This window comes from Eretmochelys imbricata, chromosome 16 (genome assembly GCF_965152235.1).
Source record: "Eretmochelys imbricata isolate rEreImb1 chromosome 16, rEreImb1.hap1, whole genome shotgun sequence".
NCBI classification, from domain to species: domain Eukaryota; kingdom Metazoa; phylum Chordata; order Testudines; family Cheloniidae; genus Eretmochelys; species Eretmochelys imbricata.
The window spans coordinates 26,072,501-26,098,331 of NC_135587.1; the positions used below are offsets into that span (position 1 = coordinate 26,072,501).

A 25,831-nucleotide genomic window follows, 5' to 3' on the forward strand; every position below is an offset into this window, starting at 1 on the left:
TATAAATATGGCATCCTTCAAGAATCAATCGTCTCTCATTTGTATCGTGTCAGAGAGGAGAGGTCTGTGAGCTGGGTTCCAAGCACAGGTAGAGTGGTGTTCGCATGCTGATGGCTCAGAGCTCTGTTTTGCTCCATGGACGCTGCACATTTATTCTGCGCCCTGGATGGCATTATCAGCTGGATGCTTTGGAGCGATTTCATGCTCTACCCCAAGGAAACTGAAGTCTTGGTGCTTGCTTTGGATGCTATTTCTCCTTTGTTGAGACATGTTTGGAGTAGTGAGTAGGATTAAGAATCTCAAGTCCCTTTAATGTTTAAACCACATCTTTTCCATGCCAGGCCACCAGCTGACCATGGCAGAAATTCTGCTGTGATGCTTCTTGGGAGTTGTAGTTCAGTGCCTCATGCTCCCCTTCTGTAGGCTGGACTCTCTAGTCAGACTCCATCTCCCATGATGCACTGCGGCAGCATAACCAAATCGAACATTTTCTTTTTTGGTTGTTCAGTTTTTTTGATGAAAAATTAAATTTTTTGGTGGAAACCAGACACTTTTGGTGGAAAAATGGGGTTTCAACTAAACAATTTTTTTCATGAAAAAACAGCTTTGATGTTAATTTTCAACTAGCTCTAATATTAAGGAAAAGGGGAAGCTTAACACAGATCCTGGCACATCAGTGCAAGACAGAGACAGATGTTAGCTCCAGAGTGATGCTAGTTACATACAGTCTCCTTTTCTGTCTTGGCTCAATGGGACTTCAGCACATGCTTAGAATTAAGCGTGCGATTATGGGGTTCCCAGCATTGAGCCTGAGATGCGTAGGTGTTAGATACAGGAGCTAGGCGTAGGAGACCTGTGTTCTATGTCTGGCTCTGCTGGATGGTTGTCATCTCCCCTTTCTGTGTGTAAAATGAGGGTAACCACAACTTTCCTGTGTAAAGCACTGGAGATCAGGATGAAAAGCACTATATGGGCCTATGGAAGTCAGTGGGAATCTTTCCATTGACTTCACTGTGCGTTGGCTCAGGCTGTCTGAGAGCGGAATAGGACAGAAGGAGAGTTGAGTGGCAGTGTATGGGTTGGGGTCACTCCAGAGCAACTGGTTGTTGCATTCAGATTGTGTATTGGGAAATATCCATCAAAGCACCTAGAACTTCAGGAGAGACCCTTCTTCCCCCACGGAATGAGGGAATGAATAAATAAAGAAGATGGAGGAATCATGAGGTGAAGGCCAGTCCCAAGGGTCAAGCCTTCATTGTGTTGGCAATATTATTCAGTTAGTCAGGGTAGTACTGTACAATTCAGACACTGCAGGTTTCTAATCTGCTTATTTATAATTCAAAAGCTTGCCCATATATTAATGAACCCTTAATGAGCTGTTGAAAATGCCTGAATTAGAGTCAGATTATTAAACTCAAACGGCCCCTGTAATCATACCATTTGAGTGGGCTTTAGGTACTTTTCATATCTGCAGCTTTCTATTGTGAAGAAGATGGGTTTATTCGAAGAAAGCTTTGTAATAATTTTGACCTGCAATTTATTTATTGGCCTCTGAATGCAGCAGTCTATGCAGATGCTCTCGTCTATTATCTGTGGGGGCAGGTGCACAGCATGTAGAAAGACAGCTAATTAGGATTTCCTGAAAGATAGGCTAAAACTGTGGTCTTATAACAAAGCCAAGTTCATTGTTAAACAACATTTTAGTGTCTGTTTATGTGATTTGTCTAAAATGGTGGAGATATAGAAATGAATGTTGTGGTTATAAGCAGATTAAAATCAGTAGCAAATATGCTTTTTGTTAACCTTATAATGCTCTAATGTCACCAAGGATACCAGATTTTTAAACTTTATACAGACCCATGTGTGCATAAGAAGATATTACTGAGCACATTACATAACAGGAGCGTTAGACACGGGAGGTCATTGTCCCACTCTACTTGGACCTGCTGAGGCCTCTGCTGCCGTGTGCACTTCTGGGCACCACACGTTAGGACAGATGTGGACAAACTGGAGGGAGTCCAGAGGAGAGCAACCAAAATGATGGAGGGTTTAGACAATCTGACCTATGAAGAAACGTTAAAAACTGGGCATGTTTAGTCTTGAGAAAAGAAGACGGGAGTGGGGAGGGGGCTGATAACAGTCTTCATCCTCTCTCAAATAGCTCTTAATGTGTGTGGTGCTCTTCATGTCCACTGAGGGTAGGACAAGGAGCAAGGGAGAGAGAGGTTCACTATTAGGAAAAACTCTCTAACTCTAGGGGGAGTTCAGCTCTGGAGCCGGCTTCCAAAGGAGGTTGTGGAATCCCCATCATTGGAGGTTTTTAAGACCAGGCTGGACAAACACCTGCTGGGGATGGTCTAGGTTTACTTGGGGATTTGAGTTCCCTTCCAGCTCGACAGTTCTGTGATTTTATATAAAGGGGACCTGCAGAGTGCTTTAAAAATGCACCATTCTAGATCCCATATTAAGGTGAAAGTATTCGCCTTTTGTTCAGTGCACGGCTAGGTTATTTCTGTCTGGCTGAGACCTCACACTTCCTGTGCCATTAGTACATCTGTAGTTGTTCTGGAAGTGATGTATTACTGTGTTCTTTCTAGTCTGCTCTGTACCTTAATTCCACCATGCATTGAAAGGTCAGTGAGCTAAACAGTAATAAACTCATAGTTTGATATACTGAGGAATAAAAAAGGGAAACAATAGCCCCAGAGTCTGAGCTTATATGTCAGAAAATACATATATTATCACTGGATGCAAATGGAGAGTAATTTATAAAGGCAGATGCTAGGTGGGAACAAAGGTATGCCCTGTGGATAAAGAGAAGTGTTTTCTCCCCACTAAAGAATCCAGGAAGTGTTCTGGATCTTTCTTATCAGTTTCTCTTACATATGTGACAGGGGACTGATTGGATGGTTTGTAACTCCAGTGTTCCTAAACAGTGTGGTTACACAGAATACAAAGATTTCCCTACTTTTTCCCCTTAAAGGAAAACAATCTCCTATTTATTATGTGTTGATTTGAGGCATATAATTCATAAAGTAACTAGGGAGGATTAACACATTTATCCCCACACACAAGGTTAACTCTTGTAGGAGTTAGTTAATTAACTCATGGCTTTGCCATTCATATGAACGATGGAACTCAGTCAGTTGCAAAATAAATGCTAGATCGTGGTATGTTACCTCCCTTTCGCTCCCATTTCTTTGTGCGTTGTAAGACATCCACTCTCTGGGCTGGATGTATCTCTGCTTTGGAATTAGTCATATTACTTCCCACTAGGAGGAAAACAATTTGCCATTCCCAGTGTTACCTGCGTTATAACAGTATATTAGGACTGTGAGCTGCAGACTCTGGCAGCTTGGTCATTTTCAGCGTCTGCTTCTGTATTCCTTCCTCTTGTGCTGGGGGGCTTCTCTTTCTTCCATTGACTCCTTTAACCCTCCTTCCAGCTGGTCTCCTTTTGTATTTATTTAAAACCAGGGAGCATTGTCTCCTCTTAGGCATGTTGGTACCGGGAAGCTCAGTAATTGTGTTAGTCTCAGTCTAGAAACACACACCCATTTTGTGCAGCAATTTTTACTCTTTGGCCCATACGCCAAAGTACAAGGACCAGAAAGCCAGAGGAGTGGGGCCCATTTACCTGAGCGGATAATTTGGTCCTATGTGTGTAACTGTCAGGGGAGATGAGTGAAACCACTACTGAAATCTCTGACGGTGAATAAAGACCATCATAGGCCATAAGACTCAACAGCCGCTGGGGGAAAGTACAGGAAAAGAAACTGACAGGAGACAAAGAACAAAGAAATAACAATAGAAATGGATAGTTAGAAGGAAACAATTGAAAATGTAAATGGGAGAGGGTTAGAAAACCAGAATGCTGTTCAAAAACATTAAAAGCCAGGCTGGAAGGGGAAGAGGAAAAAGACAACAGAAAGGACAGTCACCTCAGTAGGGAAAAAATTCTTTGTACGAATCAGAAAGAAAATATCCAAGGAAAATTAGTTTCTCTCTATTCTTCTTTCCTCTAGTCTCTTTGACTGCTTGCACTTTCTTTTGCTGACACACACACACACACAAAGCCTGCCAAATCTTAATTCTAAGAAACTTTCATGAGCTAAGCAGGTGTATTGGCTTGAGCGAGGCTGAACTGGTAACTTTGATGTCCGTGAACTCCAGAATAAAGAGGCAAAGCTGTCTGGACTGCTGTTTCAGTGTTCTTTGACCCACACGGTTCTTGGTGCTAACTTTTGTGCTCAGTCAATGAGCGGATGATGATAATACATTATATTTTCAAACCTTGTTCAACCTCCGAACAGGCAACAGAAATAATTTAAAATGACAACGAGACATTTTTATTATCCCAATTAAATTATATGGAATTATATTTTTAAATGAAGGTGACAGGTTTAAAACGTGTGTCTTAGAGTGAAATTAGAGCCGTGTCTTCTTGTGCCTGGAAGGTTGGCCAATGAGGGGTCGTGTCATGCAATGTGTGGAGTTCAGGACATCAAGGAATCAAATCTGTTTCTAAAAGAGGGTGGCATGCATTGAGGCTAGAATAGGAAATAGCGTTGCTGGTGCTCAGGGAACGCTTGGCAGCTTCGGGCTGTTACTGTCATGTACGCTGCGCTCTACGCAGAGTGTGCACCGCTGGGTGTAACTGAGAACAGACGCAGGCGGCAGAATCAGAATGCAAACATGCGAGGTGCCAACTTCCTACCCACTGGGATCCTGCCTAGCTAGTGTGTGAACACCGGGTTTTAAACCGATGTAAAGAGGTTAATTGGGCCGGGAGATCACTGGCTGTGTTACATCTTCAGTGGAAGTGCTGGTTCGAGAAGCAGTGGCTCTAGTGATTTTTACACTAGTGTAATTATTTCTAAACTTAGTTTTCAGTATTGTTGATAACATCTTGGCAGAGGGCCTGCAGGCCCTGATTGAACCTACAAATTGTCAGCCTTGGTCTGCAGCGCTCAGGTGAGATTGCTGACTGAGCACCACTTTGGACGGTCTCCTTTTGAAAGAGAAATTAGGTCTAAAGTGTTGTTTCCACCAACATACTGTAACAATGCCGGCACTTTCAAACACATGTGTAGCACCCCAGCACCCTGGCTGCAGTTAAATGCCTGGGTGGTAAGGGAAGGCATAATTCTTTCCTCTTTATATTTAGTGTTTAAATCTGCATGTGAGCTCCAGAGTGGTACAGTGTTCTGCATGGGAACACGGCAGGTCTGTGTGCAGGAGGGCGTGCTGGAGTCCCATCAACCTCAGCTTTCCACGAAGAGGCACTTCTGTTACCTGGCCCTCGCTCCTATCCCCGCCACTGCCCGTGTAATGCATAAACCTTCCACGAGGGTGTTGGGTGCATTCCAGGAGCTTGCTCACCTTTGGAGGATGGCTCCCTCTTAGGTATATTTGGTTGACACCAGTGGGAGGTAGGGCACCGATTTACTCTTGTGGGAAAGTAAGTTCCCACATGGAGTTCGGACGAGAATGCGACCCCTTCTGCAGACACTTCAAGTTAACCCTTCGAATTCTGTAGCAGGGATAGATTTCTGCCAAGCAAGTCTCTGCAAGAACACCACGAACCTCAGACAAATAAATACCACAAACTTACTCCTCCCATATGGTTTTCCATCCGTGTGATATTACTAAATAAGTAGTGCTTAGATTTAGGTATGTTACTGAAAAATAAAGGAAAACATCATGTATGAGTATATTCCTGTCATATTTAAAATAAAGAGTTAAAAAAATCTATGGGGTATTTGAAAAGTTCTGTGACAAGTCTCTCATCCTCTGTTAAATTCAGTGGGTTTTCAGAGTAATTTCTATAGAGCCCTATTGGTTTTATCTCTGCTAAATTCTATACGACTTTTCCATAGGGGTGGGGGAGGCTTGGACCTCTTAGGCCATCATGGTGATGGGGACAGAGCCGTTATCGACCCTCACACCTGGGGTGGGGGGGTCAATGTCTCTCCCAGCAGAGAATGGTTTTGTAAAGTATTACAATGACAGGTCCAGCTCGCCCCCAGGAGTGGGGCTGGCTGCAGGCAGGAGCTTGCCAGGGAATGGGAAATACTCACTGTGGTTTCTCTGTCTGTCTCTCTCTTTTTTACCCAAAGGTTTGAGCATCCGAGGAGCCCAGGAGGAAGACCCTCCCGATCCCCAACTAATGAGACTGGACAATATGCTTCTGGCAGAAGGGGTTTCAGGTCCTGAGAAAGGTGGGGGATCGGCAGCCGCAGCCGCAGCCGCAGCAGCCTCTGGAGGGTCCTCAGATAACTCTATCGAACACTCAGATTACAGAGCCAAATTGACCCAGATCAGACAAATCTATCACACAGAGTTGGAGAAATATGAACAGGTCAGACATCACTCTCGCAGCCCTATGTGTACCCGCTGCCACTTGTCTCTGCACCTCTGCTAACCGGTTCCTGTTTCTCTGTAGGCCTTAAAAATTACATCTCTCTCTCTCTCTCTCTCTCTCTTCCTCTCTGTTTAAAGAGCTGGGCAGTCAATGAAAGGGCTGATGTTGTGGGCGGAGCTCGGTGGCAATGACCAGGCTGGCTGGCATGCCTGGTTCTTATCTCTTCTTCCCCACTGTTAGTTGGGAGTGAGCTTTCTGTGTACACACCGAAAACAGCCCGAACCAGTAGACCCCCCCAATTCTAGAAACTGCCCAGTTAGAGGACTCTGAGGGTGTGTCTACACAGGGATAACAAACCTGCAGCAGGCCTGGGTCAGCTGACTCAGGCTCCGGCTGGAGCAAGCTAGGACCCTGCGTGGGCGGAGGGTCCCCGATCTCCGAGTCCAGTCTGAGCCCAAAAGTCTGCACAGTAATTTTTAGCTCCTAAGCCTGAGCCCTGTGAGCCTGAGTCAACTGACCTGGGCCAGCTGCAGCTATGCCACAGGGCTTTTGTCCCCGTTTAGATGTACCCTTAGGACAAGGGGGAATGTTAAATAGTGCCACTCTGTAAGCCTGTAATGAACCCTAGTAAAATCAATGCTTCGGTGAGCCAAAATGCACATGATGGCTGGGAGCCATAGCACTTGGAGCAGTTATCAGATCTCACACGCTAAGTAAGGTCAGGCCTAGGCTAGTACTTGTCTGGGAGGTGGCTGAGAAACAGGAGATGGTGTTGGGGAGTTAATAGGTATCGATCTTCCTCTGAGCTGGCAGTGAATCCAAGACTTTAGCACGGTGCTAGGTGGCCAGTGCTGCTGGAGGCAGCGTCTTCTAGAGGTCCTGACCACTTGTGGGTACTGGAGATCCCATGGCATTGTTTGCAAGATTTAGAGCATTAGCTTGAGTGTCCTGGGCAAATATATGCTGCCTCCCTAAATTCTGCCTGAAGTTTCAGAGGGTTTGGTGATCTAGATCTTTCTCTCTGTAAACTATGGCGATGTCAATGATATAAAGCAGTTCAGGATTATTCAGGATGAAATACACTATATACATTTAAGATGATAATTTATTATTCATAATAAGAAGAAATATGCAAATTAAGTTGATGGTGAAACCTTTTAAAGTTGACATTTACTCTCAGTATTTTTACATGATTTCAGTAATACTCTGCAGATATTCAGGGCTGTGGGTTCTTCTCTGGGAGCTAATGACATGCTGCTCTTGTGGGTTTCATGGACACTGGGGGAACCTTTAAAAAACTACATTCTGCTCTTGTGCAGAGCAGTATGGCTTCCCTGCCCCTGTAAATCCAGCATGGCAGGAGCTGTGCCCTGATAATAGCCTGCAGAGCCATCAGGGAGAGTTATTCTCCTTTGTATTTCTTTACTGTACAACTTTGCATCTCAGGAGCTGGAAGAAGAGGGAAGGAGAAGCAAAGGGTGTGAGACCCCTGGCTGTTGCCAGCCTCAGCCATAATGGCTTCATTTTTTCCTCCCAGAGAGGTCCTAGTAAAGCTTATAAACCCTGAACCTAATGAGCTCAACGAACCTAATCAGCTGGTGGTTTCCTGAGCGGAAGGTGGGGAAATTCTGGGCTCACCCAGCACACGACTGTGAAGCATTCGTCTCAACAAAAGGAAACCACAACCAAGACCGTAAGACGGCAGTAAAAATCCCACTTGAAAGCACAACAGCAAAGGAAATCACAGCGCGGCTCAGGCTCTGTTCTTTTGCCAGAAGCTGGGAATGGGCGACAGGGGATAGATCACTAGATGATTCCTGTTCTGTTCATTCCCTCTGGGGCACCTGGCACTGGCCACTGTCAGAAGACAGGATATTGAGCTCGATGGACCTTTGGTCTCACCCAATGTGACCGTTCTTAGCTGCTCTGCTGTGGCTTGGCAAGTTCCCCCAGTCTGCTCTGCTGGGGTTTAACTATGGGAGGGGAGCTTGCTTGGTCTCCAAGCTGGGGTCCTTGGTTTTAGGATGTTCAGACCTTGCATTTTATTCCCACAGAGGCTCTTGGGATAGTTTAATTTCCTGTTTTATGAAGGTCATTAACTAATAAGAAAACATGGAAGAGGTTAATGGAGTCTCCCTGAAAGGTATTGACAGTAAGGGCCACCGTCTGGCAGTGTCTGTGGCTGACTTCCATGCCAACTGGCTGAAATGCCATGATCTGCCATGTTGGACAGTGGTGGGACCTTCAGGTAGGAGCAGCAGGCAATGGGCAGACAGCACAGCTGGTGCTGCTGCTCTGTGTGCGCACTGCCTGCTGCCCTGAGCACTGTGCCCAGACGACCCTGCTCCTTGCCGGTTCTTGCTCCAGAGCCGCACACACTCCTATTCAACATTCTGGGTTTCTTTGTCTCTAACAGATTCCTGCCTCCCCGCCGCCAATCGGTACGTCTGCAGGGGCAGCAATAACCCAGAGTCCCTCTTTCCCAGCCTTCTAATAGTCCCTCAGCCTGCCCATCGGCCCCTTTCCCTTCCCTGGGTCTCTCCGTGAGGCCGCAGCTCTTACAACCAAACAGTTGCTGAAAGGCCCAGTATGTCTGGAAGCCTCTTGGCTTGACACCGATTGCGGCTGAGTTGAGATCATTCAAATTTCACAAGCTCTGGCATCTAAGATGCAGCCAGGCCCCCTCTGAGAGGCTCCCGGAGGTCTCGGATCAGCAGCATATGTCGGGGAGCAGAGAGGAAGCTGGGTGGTGCGGAGGGAGTTGTGTCATGTGGACAGCTGAGGAGGCGTTTTGGGCGGTGGGTTGGATGCTTTCCCCAGCCAGTGCAGTGCAGGCCGCATTCTGCTGGAAATGTGGACAGAACCTTTGTTGCTGTGGCTCAAGGCCAGGGCTGTTCACACACTGGCCATTAGTCCTGTCTGTGGCCAGCAATGCTTCACTATATCGTTACAGTGGTGGAGGATTCAGTGAGCGACTGACAGTGACTTTGCTCAAAGGTCCTTTTTCTCCATAAAGAAACAACCTGTGCAAGTCCCCAAACCCTTCCCCACACTGTGCTGGGCAGCGACACTCGGACGAATACATCCCTTTATTCTGCGTAGGTAGCAATGCTCATCAAATTAACAAACAGCCACCCCAGCAGTGAATGAAAGCCCCTTATAAAATCCCAGGGGGAGAGGCTGGAGCTGGATTTGGGGCTGAAATGAATCCCATGGTTGTGCTAATCGCTAGTTCCTGGCAAGTGTTCTTTGGCTGTAATAAGTGTAATGAATGGGGCAGGGAAAGGCGACTAGTTCCATTTACAAAGGTTTTGGCCAAAATGCCACAGCCATCCGTCCAACCCCAGGACCCGAGCAGGCTGCACGGGTGCTGCTAGGAGAGAGAGGCAGAGCTGATCGGAAACTTGTATCTTTTCCCCCGTTGAGCCTGACTCCAGCAATGTCTGCTCTCCAGAAATATAATAATTTCCCAAACCTGGCAACAACCCGTCTGCTACCTGATTGCCTTTGGAATGGGGCTGGTCTCCACATCCGAGAGGCACCCAGGACTGCTTCCCTGTCCCCAGTGGCTGCGAGTTTCTGAAAGGTTCTTACTGCCCTACAGATAAAGGGGAAGCAGAACCACTCCCGCACATAGCTCCCACTGCATGATTCAGGCACGAGGAATGAGCAGGCCTGCTCCACAAACGGCTCAGTCCATGTCGCCATGTCTCATTGCCTGCGAACCTTCCGGGGAGTCTCGGTCTGGGAAATGTCTGCACAACCGGCACCTTGGTCTCTGCTCCTGGGTGAAGAGTTTGATTCTGACATTTGTTGCCAGTTAGGGAAATGCACTTTAAAAAGAAGAAAAAAAAAAAAAGGAAAGTGTGTCACGCCAGGAGCAGCCCCTGCTTGCCTTGTGGCAGGAGAAGTGGCTGAATGCAGGCAATTCTCTCCATAATTTACAGCCACTATAATAGAGATGACATATTGAAAGCTATCTTCTATAATTACACTGAAATACATTTTTGCTGTAGGCAAAAGTATTGTAAGGGTCCCAAGCCTCCCCGAGCAGCTGGGAACCTGCTTTCTGAGATCACAGATGTCTTCTGAATTCACCCCAAATCAGGGTGAAGCCTGGACTCCAGACAAGTGCCACTGAGTATGGTGAGAACTTGCCTGGGTGCAGAATATTGTTTGGGGAATGGCTGTCCAGCTGCTGAACTAAGCCGGTCTCTCTCTTGTCCTTGCGCACATCCAAGAACTCTTGGTTAAGCATTAAAGCATGCTGATGCATTCTCTGCTTCTGTAGGTTTCTGAGCAGGTTAACGAGGACAGCCCTTACAACCTGACCTTATTAGTAATGTTCAAGGCACCAAGAGGCCTGAAAAATAGTAGCAAGAAGGCGCTCAAGTAGCTTGGCTGTTGTAGCTAAATGTGAGAGAACAACACCATGTGGTACATTCGTCTGATCTTATTTCCATCCTGGGATGCTGGAGTAACTCCCCAGCGGTTAATTGGTGCGCGCTAGTGACAGGGAAATTGGAATCAGGCCCTCCCTGTAGCTCCAAAGCAGCGAGCCCTTCCCCAGCACGGGACGGGTCTCGTCTCCTGAAAGCAGGACGTTCACTGCAGCTTTTAAACTGAACGTTTGTGTGTGTTCTGATCTCACTGCCTGCCGCCCCTTAGCAGCCTCATTCTGAGATGTCCAGATGTGGTGAAGAGGGTGAATTATCTGACCCTTCTGGAGGGCAGCTTAACACCATTTTGGGGCAGAAGTATTTTCATGGGGGAAAAATGCCTGTAAATATTTTCACTGCAACCATTTCCGTTGATACAAGGCTTTGGGAAAAACACCCCAAATCCTGTGAATAATGATGCAATTAGGTGGCGAGTGTTGTGCCCATGACATTGTCTCAGTGCCAAGTATTTTTCAGGGAAACCAGAGCCCCCCTCTTGTCTCAGGAAAAGAGATGCTGCATTTCGGCACATACGTTACTTATCAACGTGTGTGATTTACCCGATGAACGAAAGCATCTTGAATAACAGACGGGTAAAAATGTTTTTTCTGAAACATCTGTACTGTTACTCCTGCTGGGGAACCAACCGGTGAAATGCAAAGGCAGAACCGACCCTTCCAGACTCTCACCCAGAGGTGGATGCTCATTCCCCTGAGGAGTGCCAGTGAAGGCTGAGTCTGCTCATTGCTGGAGATGCTACATGTGGCAGTAAGGGCTCAAATCCCGAGGCCAGGGATGTCAGTTGTAAAGATTCCCTGGGATCCAGCTCTAAATGTTTGCAGGATTGGGCCCTTAGAAGTGGGTTTTATGGTGGGACTGTTAGGATAAGGACTTAGTGGCTTTGCATGATCAGTTCTGCCCAGGGTGATGCTGGCAGGAAGTGAACACCACACCTGGGTCAGACATGTGCAGGTGCCCAAGTTTACAAAACATGAGCCCGCGTCGCCTGGCGCAGAACTAAATTTCCAGTCCCGTTTCCAAGAAGCCTTAATTTTCATTAGCAAAACCAATAGACCTAAGCAGGGCCAGGCACATGCCTGTATTCCCAGGTAGTGACCATGTGCCATGTCAGCACATAGCAGGGACTCATGCCAGAGCTGGAGGAGAAGGACTGAGAACAGTGAGAACTGGGGTCTGCGGTTTGTTTCAGGCTGGAAATATCAAAGCTGCCAAGGCAACGTGTCCCTTATTCGATTGTGCCACTTGCTTGTGGGCGGAGCCCTGGCTTGCCAGGTTTGGCCACCAGCGATACTTTGTGTGTGTGGTTAAACAGGGGTTTCAGGATCAACTCCTCCACTAGAATCAGACCAGACATGCTTGGCAGCCTTGCCGGCAGGCAGGGAATCCGCTGCTACTGTCTCCCTGTCCTGCCCCAATGGAGAGAGGAGGCTCGCGGCCTGGCCTGTGCAGCGGGAGGACACATGTCCTTGTCCATCTTCCCTCCAGCCCTGATGAGCGGAAATATTTCATTCCCCTGGGATGTCTCCAGCCCAGTTCACAAGGGGAACAACTGCCAGTGACCCAGAGAGAGGAGAGGAGCACTTCCCAGTCCCCTTCTCCCCGGCAGCAGGAGGATCCATTGCCACTCCCAGCTGAGGTACAGGTCTGGCCCCGGTGGCCAGAGGAAGGGAGCTGGCAAACCACTGTGGACCCTGCTATTTCATTGTTTCAGGCCATAAAAATAAACCAAAGGGAAGGAAAAATGTGCAAATGAAAAACGAAGCTCAGATTTGCTCAAATATAAAACTCCAAACTGAGGAAGCCTCACTAGAGCCTGGGAGCTGGGAATGAAAACGCAGCTCCCTGATAACTGGCTCCCCTTCCCTTGCTCCAGCCGTGCCAATGGAGCTCCACACTTGGACGGAGCGGGAATGTGACCCTGACTCAGGAACAGTGCTGCCAAGCCATCGTCAGGGAGATTCAGCCCGGCCCAAGAGCTGTCACTGCACTGTGCACTGAGTGAGTCCTGCGCCCCTTCAAGGCAAGGAGCTGAGTCTTGTCACACTGCTGCCTCGAAAGCTGTGCAGCGAGGATGTAAATTAGCCTGTAATTTACTTTCAGTAGTGTAAAGAAAAAAAATCACTTTGCCTGAAGTGTATGCATCTTTCTTAAGGGTGTACCCAGATTTTAATTATCTAAATGTAAATACTTAACGAATTTTACTTAGAGTAATGAGCTAAAGTGCACACTACATAAATGAGATGTTCTAATTAATCATGTATGAACTACTGGTTTAAAGAAAAGCTATGTGAATTCTGCAAATGTTGGGCTATTGCCAAATTGCTAATCAGCATTTGCATTCATAGATGGCTTCACTTAATAAGTTGTGAGACATTCAGCAAATGTTATAGGAAATTATGAGTTTTTAGATGCATAAACTTTTCACTTTTAACTCTTTCCCTTGCGTGGGCTCCTGAAATTCAGATTAGTCATTGAAAATCTAGATGCGAAACAAACCATAAAGTGATTCTTAACCCCAGCTTTCAAATAAAAGCGAAGCTAGGACTCCAGTGGGAGTTACATGGATAGCCTGAGCAAGACTTTTGCAGTTTCCTGTGCCTGATTTAGTGAGTGCTGAGTGTCATAGTCATAGCCCGGTATGTTGGGTACACGAGAGTGAAATCCTTTGGCCATTTTTGGCAGTGGTTCCAGCTCAGCTTTGCTTTTCTACATCTGCCTTGCTTGTATAATCAAAATGCACACCTGCAAAGGTGCCTAAAGCCTCTGAGACCTCCTCCTTGGTGTGAAGTCTTTCACAGGAGCAGACATCCCTTTATTTTTTGCATGCCTAAAAAATGAAGCTCTCAACTGGCACAGTCCTGGGTCCCTGTTTTTCTACGGCCAGGTTAGGACAATGACGGGTTTGTACATGGAATGTGCTAGAGTTCCACTCTGGTTCCCTAGGAAGAGATTAGTTCTGTAGTTGTAACTTCGTTCCCTCAAGCAGAGAACAGTGCTGGGTTTTGTTTTTGAACAAGAGGAAAGACAGATAAATCAGCATAGTTTGTGACAGCCCCCAGCCTCTGCTTACGGAGCAGCCAGCATGCCAGCACACCACTGCTTGTTCATAGCAACATCCAGCTCAGGAAAAGTCTCTGGATGAGGTAGTCCAAGAAGTTTAGTTTGCACTATCCTCCTCCCTACTTAATCTGTGGAGGCAGAAGGGAATGCTAATGCAAAACTTCCAGCACCTTCTCTCATCAGTGGTTCAGGCCATATTGTGGAGGCCAGGGCCCAGAGAGCCCTGCAGATGTATGGCATATGGCCTCTGTGAAATTATGCCTTTTAAAAGGTTTGCTCTAGGTAAAATCAAAGAGATTTAAATATCATAATCTGCCACAGCTGGTTAAACAATTACTTGCTGTGTGAGAGTGGTGAAGTGCATTCCTAAAAGGGAAGTCCTGGTATCAGGCGGGCTTCAAAGATATGGGGGTGGGGGAGTCCTCCCCCACATTTAAGTTATTAACTCTGCTCTGCAACAATGGAGTCCCAGCTATTATCCTCATGCCTGTTGCTATTTATATGCTATAACCTGAGCACTCCCTTCTACTTCAGGGCCCTTCTGCCCCTCCTAGAAAAATACACGGACCCTGTCTTTAAGATTGATTTCTCTTTAAATGTAAAAAGAGCCATAGCATAGTCATAGCTTGTTTACCCCCTGTAAAAAGAAAAGAGACTCAAACGTTCATTCACAAATATGCATCCGTTGTATTATTGCTGTTCAGAGGACGGCTCTGCTCCCTAACAAGGGAACGACGGGCCAGGCTCTAGTGCAGGACCCTGGAGGTCTCTGCCGGATGAACCCGAGAACACTGAGGGAAATAGATGGTTAAGAGCACATGGGTGGAGAGAGGGGGGTGGGAGTGGCATAGTATCTAGGTTTCTGAAATTAGGAGAGGTCATTCTGTGGCTGCCTGGCCTCTTTTCCTGCTTGCATTGCCTCCCATTGTGAGGTGGATGAGAGTAGCTACTGCAGGCTCCTCACAATTCCCTGCCACTGCATAGCCCGCAGTGCAGAGCACCGGGTGGGGTGTAGCAGGCCCCCGACACAGGAAATGCTCGGTGGCTTCACACAGCAGTGAGGTCAGTGGTTATGTTCCTGTGTGACAGCACAAAACCATCTCTGAGCTACTCTGTCCTTCACAGGCATGTAACGAATTCACCACACACGTGATGAACCTTCTCCGAGAACAGAGTCGGACACGTCCCATTTCTCCCAAGGAGATCGAAAGGATGGTGGGCATCATCCATCGAAAATTCAGCTCCATCCAGATGCAGCTCAAACAAAGCACTTGTGAAGCAGTAATGATTCTGAGATCAAGGTTCCTTGACGCCAGGTATGTGAGAGGATAGTTTTGCTGCTGCTTTCATTTCATTCGGGCAGTGTTGGCTGATGTGCTCCCAGATGTGTGTTGAGTCACCCCGGGCCATGCCCTGGGGAGGCCACTCAGTGCTGTTCATCCACTCCTTGGCTGCTTTGGGAAGGGGAGGTTCCCTGCAGAAAGCTTAACATGTTTAGGTAAGGGTTAAATACTTCATTTCAGTTCATCTGCCAGAACACATTGCAGAGCTGTACAGGACCCAGGTAAGGGCTGTGACGGGCATCCTGGCAGATATCTGAACAGTTCCAGGGGAAGGTAGCCATGGTGCAGCGTGGGTGTTTTTTTTAGAAACGTGTCTTGCAAAATATTGAAATTTGGTAACTGAGGAGTTAATGATCTCACAACCTCTGCACACAGGCTAAGGCCGAGCCCGGGTTAGGGTCTGTGTCCTTATTGACTAGAGGTGCCTGGTTGATGATGTTTACAGAGGGCCGGATTCTGCTGACCTTGCTCCCACTGGGGTGTCCTTTGGACTTTACTACGCGAAAGGATGACAGACTCAGGCTCTGAACTTCCACCAGCAAAGTTAGTCAGAACCAGCGTGTAGCAGTCTGGTGGGGTCTCCGGAGCACAGCACTGCTCCCAGCAGACAGGGCACTTCTAAAGCTCTCTGGGTCTTTCCCAGGCCTGGGGAACTCTTTCTTTGCTCAGTAACGGTGAGGAAATCCAAGGGAGAGCTTGATGACTCCCAGCATGTGCAAGGGGTAGGACGGTGCATCTGCCTGTCTCTCCATGGAGACATCCCAAGTACTTCAGGGAACAACATCTGGGTGCAGGAGGACAGTGGGTACTTGAGAGAGGGTGAGGATGGACAGAGGAGCTGATCAATGCAATGCCTGCTGATCTTGAGTGCCAGCTTTCTCCACACGATGGTGCAACAGCAGAAACAGACAGTCTGAAATTACAAGAGGTTTATGGAAACAATTAGATTTCTTTTGAACCACAGAGCAGGCTGCATTAGTGACCACAGGTGTCATTCCTTCCTGGAGAGCTGCACTAATGCAGATTACAGGAACCTATGGCAATTAGGTTCCCTGAGATGTATGGTATATAAGAGGAAACTGAGCAAAACCCTCGGAGCCCAAAGTACTGAGCAGAATCCTAGCAATGCCTCCCTGTAGCTAGTACGTTGCACCTTACACCTGAAAGCTGTTAGGAGCTAAACAAGAATGAAATAATTTCACTAATGAGAAGGTCACTGGCAGGTGTGGCAAATTAGGGTAATTACAAACAGTTGGGGAAATGTCTGGAGCCAGGTAAAGCTTGCAGATGCACATTTGAAAGTGATTTCTTTACAAGGAAGGAAGGTAAACAAGGCCAAATGAGCGGAAACCCAGTAATGAGATAAACACAGCTCTGGGGAGAGTCTGCCTGTGCCAGGGCCTGCTGGAGGGAGTAACAGAGCCGCGCAGATGGGACTGAGCTGCATACTGGCCCGAGGCACTGGCGTTCAGACTGCAAGCAGCTCTCAGGGGAACGGTACTTTGAAGAAAATGTTCAATGGGTCCTTTCCAAAAAGTGTGCTGAGAAAAAACATTGCACTGGGTGGAAGGTAAAGCCTGAAGCCGTGCAAATGGTGGGGGTTGGATTCCTCTGTTCCACAGCTCGACCCGTACACTGGGAAGGGAGCACAGGGCTTCTAACGGAGGGGAAAAAGGCCAGTCCAATGTACTGCTCCTCTGCCTGCTCACCTCGCCCCCCCGCCCCCCCCGGGGAGCACCAGAAGCCAGCCAGGGAGCACCAGGAGCCAGCCAGGGAGGTCTGCTGGATGGTGCGCCGTGGGGCGTAGAGGCACCAGCCACGCACTTCCCTGCCCCCTTTGAACCTTGCTCCTCACAGCGTGCCCATGGAGGGGCCCTAATGTTCTTGTGGTTAAATGGTGAGAGAAGAGCAGTTAATTACAGGCCAGTAGCATCCAATTTCAGATCTGTAACTTCCTGGAGAAGCAGGTTAGTTCCTGCATGTGAGACTGGTGCTGCCCAGCAGGCTCGGCACTGCCCATCTGTCTGTCTCTAGCCAGGTTTTGATTTTTGTTTTATTATTTTTTCCCCACTGCACTCGTTGCCATGGTATTGGAGTGCCCCAAACAAGGCATGCCCAGCTGAGGATGAAGTACTGCAAACAGAGACAGCGTAGTGACATGATACTGAGCAAAGGCTGAATGCCTTCCTTGGCCATTTTAAGTATAGTTAATGTCTGAGAATCGACATGTAACCGCAGTGATTATAAACTTTTGCGCATGGGTGCCGAGAATAACTTGGGTCAGATCATGATGCCATGGAAGTCAATGGCAAAACTCCCCTTGATGTGAGTGGGGCAAGAGGCAGGGCCAGTGTGTGGATTGTAAGATGCCAGTGAGATACAGTGCTCAGCTGAGTGATAAGTGTGTTGCCTACAGACTGGTATGTAGGTAGGAAGTAAAGGAGGTTTTATCCTGAACAGAGCCTCTTGTGGACTTCTGTTAACATCTGTACCAGCAATGGGTTTCTTTCCTTGTTTCAGACGGAAAAGACGTAACTTCAGTAAACAAGCCACAGAAATCTTGAACGAGTATTTTTACTCCCACCTCAGTAATCCCTACCCCAGTGAAGAAGCCAAAGAGGAGCTGGCAAAGAAATGCAGCATCACAGTATCACAGGTAAGACAAGGCTCATGTCGTCAGCATTGCCATGACCTGCCAGCGCCATCCCTTGCCTGGCAGGGCTGAGCCCTCTTAAGATTTGAGAATACGACACTAAGTAGACATGTATCAGAGGGGTAGCCGTGTTAGTCTGTATCCACAAAAACAACAAGGAGTCCGGTGGCACCTTAAAGACTAACTGATTTATTTGGGCATAAGCTTTTGTGGGCAAAAAATCCACTTCTTCAGATGCCAAATAAATCCGTTAGTCTTTAAGGTGCCACTGGTCTCCTCGTTGTTTAAGTAGACATGTCTACCCCAGTGATCACTCATGGTTTTGACCAGATACACCTTCCATAGGGTACTGCTCCTTTCCTTTGAAAGCAGACATGTTTCACAGAGGGTAAAGGGTAACATTTGCATAGGTTCAGGAAGTAGCGAGTTCAGAGCACCCCTGGCTCTGGTCAGTGTCTGCTGGCTCTAATGTGTAGGTCTATCTAGATGGATACTGTTGCTTTGCTGATGCGCAAGAGTCCTGGCTATGGGGATGTCGGAATTCAGTGGGAAAAGGCAGGTGACTCTCTATCCATGCAGGGCCTGGCTCTTCTGGGTATCTGCCCACCCACTTGCCAGTCTGTGCCTTTTCTCTCTTGTCTCAGCTACAGTGGAAGATGCATTCGAAAATTCTCCAGGGCAATCCAGTAGCCCTTGCCCAGTGTCCTCCTTTGTGAACATAAAAATTAATGTCTCTGAAACATACATGGAAAAAGGTGGCAGATAGACGGGGAAATGTGATTGCAAGCTCTCTGGGGCAGGGCTGATGACTTTCTTTTGGGCCTATGAAGGGCCTGGCTTCCTTTAGGATGCAGTAAAATGAATAAATACAGTGAATACTTGTAACCAGCTATTCAGCATTACATCATATACAATCTGTGCGTGCCAGTTAGATCCTTAGATGGTTGATCTCGCATTCTCAGCTATACATTCATTAAAACTTAACGTTAATTCAGTGAAGGGCCAGTTTATTGACAAATATATAATTATTTTTATGGATCAGATTTTCTCTGATTAGTTGAAGCCTTTAAGGAGTCTCTTCTCTAACTCAATCAGAATACAATTTTTCAATCACAGTACAGTGACAATTATTGCTGCATTGCACCAAAGTGTTTTAGGCAAAACAATTCCCTTCTTTCAGTCAGTTGGTCTATCAGCAACGTCACTGCAATAAAATAGTGCACCAGAAACAGTGTCTCCTGCCTCAGAAACAAACACCTCTGCTGTGCCAGGACTTTGCTTCCTATATGAGCCAGACTGTGTCTAACCGCTTGAGACTGTTCTCCTGCAATAACTTTCCAGTCATGGACACACTGTTACACAGAGCTTTCATTTATTCTTTACTGCACCAGCCATTTTAAAAAGAAAAGTAATACTTTGCATTTTTTTATGGCATGTACATTTGGTAGAGTGCCAGAATCTTCTCTCAGCAAGGCTGGCCCCTGTATTTTGGGAAAGGTTGGGACTTGGCTCTCAGGAAAGTAAGTGTAACAATAGTTTCTAAATTTTACAGCAAGTCTGTCTCTTACTACTGAAGGCTGAGATGCCAACTCCCTCTAGTTCCAATCAGCTTTGCTTATCAATATTTCAAGTCATTATAAATTTAAAGGAGCAATGCCTGAGGTTAATGTGTTAAGTATTAATGATTGCAGGCTCCAGAACTGGCATTATTAGTGACATAACCTCTGGATCAACCTTTAGCTTTATAATTAAGACACGATTTGAAATTTAGTTTACAAGTCTCCAGTAAAACTGTGGCATTTTCAGGTGCTTTATGGTAGATTTAAGTAGGAACCTAATCTAAAAAAAGACACCCAACTCTATAATGTGTAGTAATTCTTAGTTGACTTTGGATACAGCAGAAGAAATCCAAGACTCAGAAAACCACATTACATCATAAATAGCGCCAAAGGGAATCAGGTTCTAAATCTCTCTGTTTCTTGATTCCCCTTCCCCCAGCCCAGCTGCACATTGTCTCTTTAGAACGTGCACGTTTATCTGGGCAGCAAATGTTGGTGCTTAGGACCAGGTACAGCTACTAGTGTAGGGACGCAACAAACTTCTCACCCCTCCATTTCTGATTAGCAAAGATGAGTCAGAACTAGCCTTTGTCTGTGTCCCCATTTTGCTCTGAAAACTTTCTAAATTAAGGAAAACTGTAGAAAGACTCTTCAGGTTCTCGTTTCCCTGTCCTTGTTCTCTGAAGCTGCACAGCTGCTGAGGGCCCTGCATGCTTCTAAACCAGCAAGGTTCTGCTTTGTGATGGCAAGAGACATGCATGGAGCAGGACTGTGTGGGACGCCCAACACCAAACCCATTCACTCGGGCATAGCACAGGACTGGGATTTGCCCCTCCATTATTACCTAGCATCAAAATGCACAAAGGCGAATTGCTGATCTTAGCACCACTTTGCAGATCTCCACTGGAGCCTGTTGCCTTGGCTCCACTGGACAAAGTAAATGCTGCAGGGCACGTGGAGTTTGGACTCCACTTGGTTTGGAGTCCGAAAGTTTGCAACTAGTCTCAGGCCTTCTCAGGCTCCGAAGGCAGCGTAGGCTACTGCCATTGATAGAAACTAATAAGACTTTGTAAGTAAGCGTCGGTTTTGAAAATCTATTAATGTAAGCAGAAGCCAGCGAAATGGGTAGTCAGAGGAGCGCCGGCTATTGATTGTCAAGTTTCAGAGACTATTTCTGCTAACCATCAGGGTTTCTTCAGCTCCACTGGCAGAATAAAGATAGGGAAAGACATCGGGGTGCAGAGCGTGGCAGATTTGTTTAAGAGCGATGTTATGTCCGGGCAAGGCTGGAGAACTGCTTGTGGCGGAGGAGGAGTTAATGTGCCCGGAACAAGGGCAATGGATTTGAAAAGGCTGGACACCCCTGCGACAGCTGAAGAGCTAGGTCTAGATAATGCTCTTGTCCCAAACCGAAAGGAAATGAGGAGCTCTGCTTGGGAAGACTTTAACTGACTGGTTCTGTGTTAACAGATTTGATTGCTTTTCTTTTTCTTGTTTTTAATTGGGAAAGGGCTTTGGATAAGATTTAACATAATCCAATGCAAAATAAAATATAAAAACAGATACGTAGCCCCCCAAGTGCGGTGGCAACGGTAGCCTAGAACATGAAGCTGGGTTTGTCTACTGGACGTTTTGTAGTAGCGGCCATCAGCGGCACCACTAACCCATTAGGAAGCCTGGCTGGATTTGAGCATAGCTTGTGCCTTGGCCCATTTGGTGTCTTCTGTAACGCTGCTGTAATAGAGCTGAGTTTTGAGAGTTGAAATGTTCAGGTCTAACAACATAAGGGCAGCTGGCTAGAACTGCTCTGAAGTCCATGGGAACTTTGCCATTGCCTTCGGTAGTTTCAGGATTGGGGCCCCGGGCAGCAGTGAGAGCCTGCTGAGTTTAGCATAAATGGGGAGGAAAATGCTCCCAACAGTGAAAGTTTTTCATTTGAAAACTTACAATACTGGGATTGTGTGTGTCTAATGTTCCTGAGCTCTTTGCAGATCTAATGTCAGGGTAAAAAGGAAGATGCGGTGGATGTTTTATCCTTAGATTTTCAAAGGCATTTGGTAGGATTGCATATGAAAGATAATTCACTCCAGGCCTGATCCAAAGCTCACTGAAGTCAATTGACTAGGTTCCTACAGTGGGTTTTGGTTTGGGAGCTAGAGCAGCAAGGAAAGGGTTAACACTGGGATTAGAAATACACTAAAATGGTTCATAATACGTTGTCTAAATGGTAGTTTTTCTAACTGGAGGAATGTTCATGATACACTGGATCGTATACTATGGGACCTCTCTTCTGTGAAGTTATGGATGGGTCAGATTAGATCAGATGCAAGAGATCAAAGCCTTAGGATGAAACGAAAACAGAGATGCAGAAGATGTCATTAAAAAGCATGGAAGCCACCATTGTAGCTAAGCCTCCAGTTCCGTAGAATCAGCAGGATCTTTCCATGTGGGGTTCTAAAGTGGCGGCTCCCAGCCTGGCAGGACGGTGTGTGGGAATGGAGACCTAGTGTCTCTGTGTTTCAGTGATGGCAGTTGTGGTCAAAGAGACAAGCAGCTTCTGGGAATGGGATTTTTTTGGAGGGGATGATTTAGCTCAGATGTGGAAAACGGAGTTTACTGAGTGGCCTGCAGAGAATAAACCCAAATAGAGAGAACACAACTCCAAGGACCCGTCATTCAGGACACTGAACAGAGGTGAGAGAACATCCCTGAAGCGTCTGCACAGGGGGTGGCTGTAGTAACAATGGCCAATGAGATATGGATCTGCATCGGCGGAGGAAATAACTATGATTGGGAGTACAAGATCTGGCTGGACCTCACCTGACTGAGCCCTCCACTTGGGGGAATAGTTCTGTTGGCAGATATTATTGCCATAAGCAGGGTGCAGCATAGGGCCACAGACGGGGCAGCAGGTTTAATCAGTGTTGAAAGTCTGCCCAGGTTGGGTTTATTTTCACTGGGATATGAACAGGTGAAGTAGAGAGGGAGACGTTGCTCTCGTGGAAGGCAGCAAAAGCCAGAGGATGCATCCAGAAATCCAGGATAAACTTGGCAATCCATTTAGCAAACTGGAAGGAGTAGCACACCCACGGGATAAGCAATGGCATCAAAGGAAGTGACTGAATGGGTCTGAGAGGCCTCCGGACCATTTTATGGGAAGAGGGGAGTTGAAATAACTGGAGATTGGGTTGAGATAAACATAAAGATCGCAGGTCTGTGGGGACCAGAGGTCTTCCCTTGACCAGGAATCTGTGTCCCCTTAAATGAAAAGCCTAATGCCACATTGCAGGAAGAGTCCCTTGGTTTTTTCCAGCAGCTGAGAGAGGAGCTATTTTCAAGTAATGGGAGAGTGAATCTCATGAGAGTCAGAAGTTTGGTTTGGATGCTAATCCATACCTCCTGAATCTGCAGACAAGCTGGAAATGTCACAGGGCTTTGCACCCCTGATTCTCATCATTAGAGGGGTACCAAGAGACCAGTACTTCCACTCCCAGTACTGCCTATGCCCAGGAAGTGCAGAGAGGGCAGAAATGAAAAATACATGTTAGAAGTCAGCTTTGATTTTACCCAACCAGGTTCAGCCACTGCATGTAACCTCCCCCACTGACAACTCTTCCTTGGGAATGCCGTGGGCGGGCTCCAGGGTCCAGGAGAGGAAGGAACATTTTCTCACTTAAACATTTAATTCAAAGTTCGACACTGCCCCTTTCAGCAAGTACCTCCCCGGCTTGCGCCGCTCACTGTAAATCGTGCGGCTGGTGGAGCTTCCCTGAGCTGCAAAGACAGTGGATTAGGCTCCCAGATACATTTAGGTGCAGATGGGAGATAAATGGTTTCAGGTTTGATATCAATATATAAAATAATATGTAGAGCAAGTTTTTCAAGAAATACATAAATACAAAAATGAAATTGTATTAGGTGTTCAAGAGTGCAGGAAAGGTAATTTAGAAAAAAGTGTCCTTAGCAGAGAATATCGTCCGCTATAATTTAGAACTATCCGATCAGCATGTGTTTGGGGGAGATAAACTATCATCTGTTCTTTACCTACTCTGGCTGCAGATGAGCCTCTTTCAGGTGTCATGAACGCCAGTCCGTCGATCAGACATTCTTAGGGCACAGTCGTTGGTGAAAGCTGGTCAGTGGATTATGGTAGTAAAATTTTTTACTGCTTCAAAGAAAAGAAAAATGTGCTTGATAAGAATGTATATTTAAAATAAAACCTGAATCAATGTAAATACAAAGGAATTGAAAGCCAGCTTCTGCATTCTGTTTAAAAAGATTTTTATTTTATTTTATTTTTTGCAAACACATTAAAATTAAGAGCCAGAGATTTATGGGCTCTTATCCCTGCCTTCAAATTGGATGCAAATAAATGTAAATAAAAAAGGTGAATATGAAAAAATAGTTTCTAGAGGTAGAAATATGAAACTATTAACCATGCAACATGCACCATAAATACTCCACGTATTATTTCCAAATTTCATAATCCGTTACATTTAATTAGCCACAGTCCATGAAGTGTGCACGGCCAATAAGCATGTGGAAACAATGGAAAATATTTTGTGCTTTGTGATGCATAAATGTTCAGTTTACTAATTTCAATAATGACACTTCACTGTCAGCTGCTTCTTTCACAGAACAAGCGCTGACCTGTCCTGTGGAAATAGCATGTGCAGGGAAGCAAGGCAGGCCCACGCCATACCAAACCCTGCAGTTATGCATCTTGATGATTTAAGTAATAATTTATTGTCTTTTCTATTTAACATTGTAATTAACATGATAAATAAGTGCAACAGTATTGTTTGAAATGTAATATACAATTAAGCCCAATTAATTAATTGGCCTTCCGTGATCAGGAGGAGAAAGATGTTCATTTTTTTTTATGTGAAGAGAGTTTGTTTTAATGACAAATGTGCTGCTAAGCAGCTTACGTTTGAGACAACTTGTAACAGTTTGGGAAATTGCAAAGTCTGGAGAGCCAGGAGGTGCTGGGGTTCCCAACCTGCTGCTTCACTAGCCACCAGGGCACCCCCGCCTGAGAACATTTGTTTTTTGTTTGTACCACTTCTCTGCTGGCCCTCAGCCAAGTGCTCGAGAGCTCTCCATTTGAGAAGTGCATCCTCTGCTTCGGAGCTTGGTGTTTCTTTGTGATTGCTTCATTCTCTAATAATATCATCTAGCCCTGCAGCTGCAGATTTCAGAAGAGTCCAGCGCCATTATCTCTGTTTTTGAGATGGTGAAACTGAGGCACAGAGCGGGGAAGTGACCTGCACACGGTCACGCAGAAGGCCGGTGGCACAGGCAAAACTTAGAATGCAGGTCTCCTGACTCCTAGTCTGGTGCGCAATCTGGCCAGCCGCACAACTTCACCAGGCATGGAGGGGAGGGCAGGTCTGAGCCCCCACAACACACACACACACTGTCCCCTGTGGAGGGGGAACAGTGGACAGTGTTGACCAGCCTGTGATCAGAGGTGGCTTTCTACGGGCTAGCCCTGCTTTCGCAACTCTCCTGATCTCTACCCTGTACCATCAAATGTTGCCTGCACCTGGGCCGGTCCCAGGGCCCGTCCTGCCAAGACTTGAGCTGGTAACTGAGGCCCTCATGCTGCCATGTAGCAGTTACTGCTGCTCGTAGCAGGGGTGAGGCACAGTGCTTTGAATGGCATAGATCCCTGCTGACCTTCACGGTGAGCTCGCTGCAAGGAGCCCCTGTTCCTGTGCGTGCCCACTGCTCTGAGGTGGTCATTAAATGAGGGTGAAGAGAGTAATTCTGGTGACCAGGAACATCTTAGAAGCATCATAAACGAAGTCTAAAATATACCCCCTTCCAGAAGAGCACAGAGGGTTGCAGTATGGAAACTCCTGATTTCAGGCTAAGCTGTGGAGTACGTCATGCACCCACCTGCTCAGACGAAAGGTTCTCTCATCTTAAGCTGAAATTTTTACTGATCTCCCCACATCACGGGGACCTCCAGCACTGGGTGCCCAGCTGTATGGACAGACACCCCCACGTGGCATTGGAGTATCCGCTGTTCTGAGCGCAGGGAGACAAGGAAGCCATTTGTGTTATGTGGAGCAGTGAATGGGAATTTTTAATGGTCTCACTGGATAGGAAAACCTTTATTCACTCATTGGAAACAATTTCATACATGTCATGGGATTCTCCTCCCTGGGTCAGTGAAACCCGGATACCACAGCACAGATCCAAAGTGTTCAAACTTCCCTCTGTTCCCAATATCCACTGACATGTTTGTCCGTGAGTCGCTGTCAGGCCTTTCAAGCAATCTTTGAATGATGTTTCCTGTAGCAGGCACTTTGAAAGTGCCTCCCCCTCCTCCAAACAGGCTGAGACAGAGAGCATGAGATGACGGTCAGGGCCGTATTAAGGCA

General features: G+C 46.6%; 1 protein-coding gene across 2 annotated transcripts in view; it reads left to right on the plus strand.

The window, feature by feature from the left end:
• Positions 1–25,831, plus strand: part of PBX3 (PBX homeobox 3) — a 158,057-nt gene that overhangs the window by 120,854 nt on the left and 11,372 nt on the right. For both annotated transcript variants that reach the window (XM_077835892.1, XM_077835893.1), the window contains exons 3-5: positions 6,120–6,361; positions 15,010–15,200; positions 17,748–17,883. In XM_077835892.1, the coding sequence (XP_077692018.1) occupies positions 6,120–6,361; positions 15,010–15,200; positions 17,748–17,883 (569 nt within the window). The remainder of the gene's footprint in view (positions 1–6,119; positions 6,362–15,009; positions 15,201–17,747; positions 17,884–25,831) is intronic.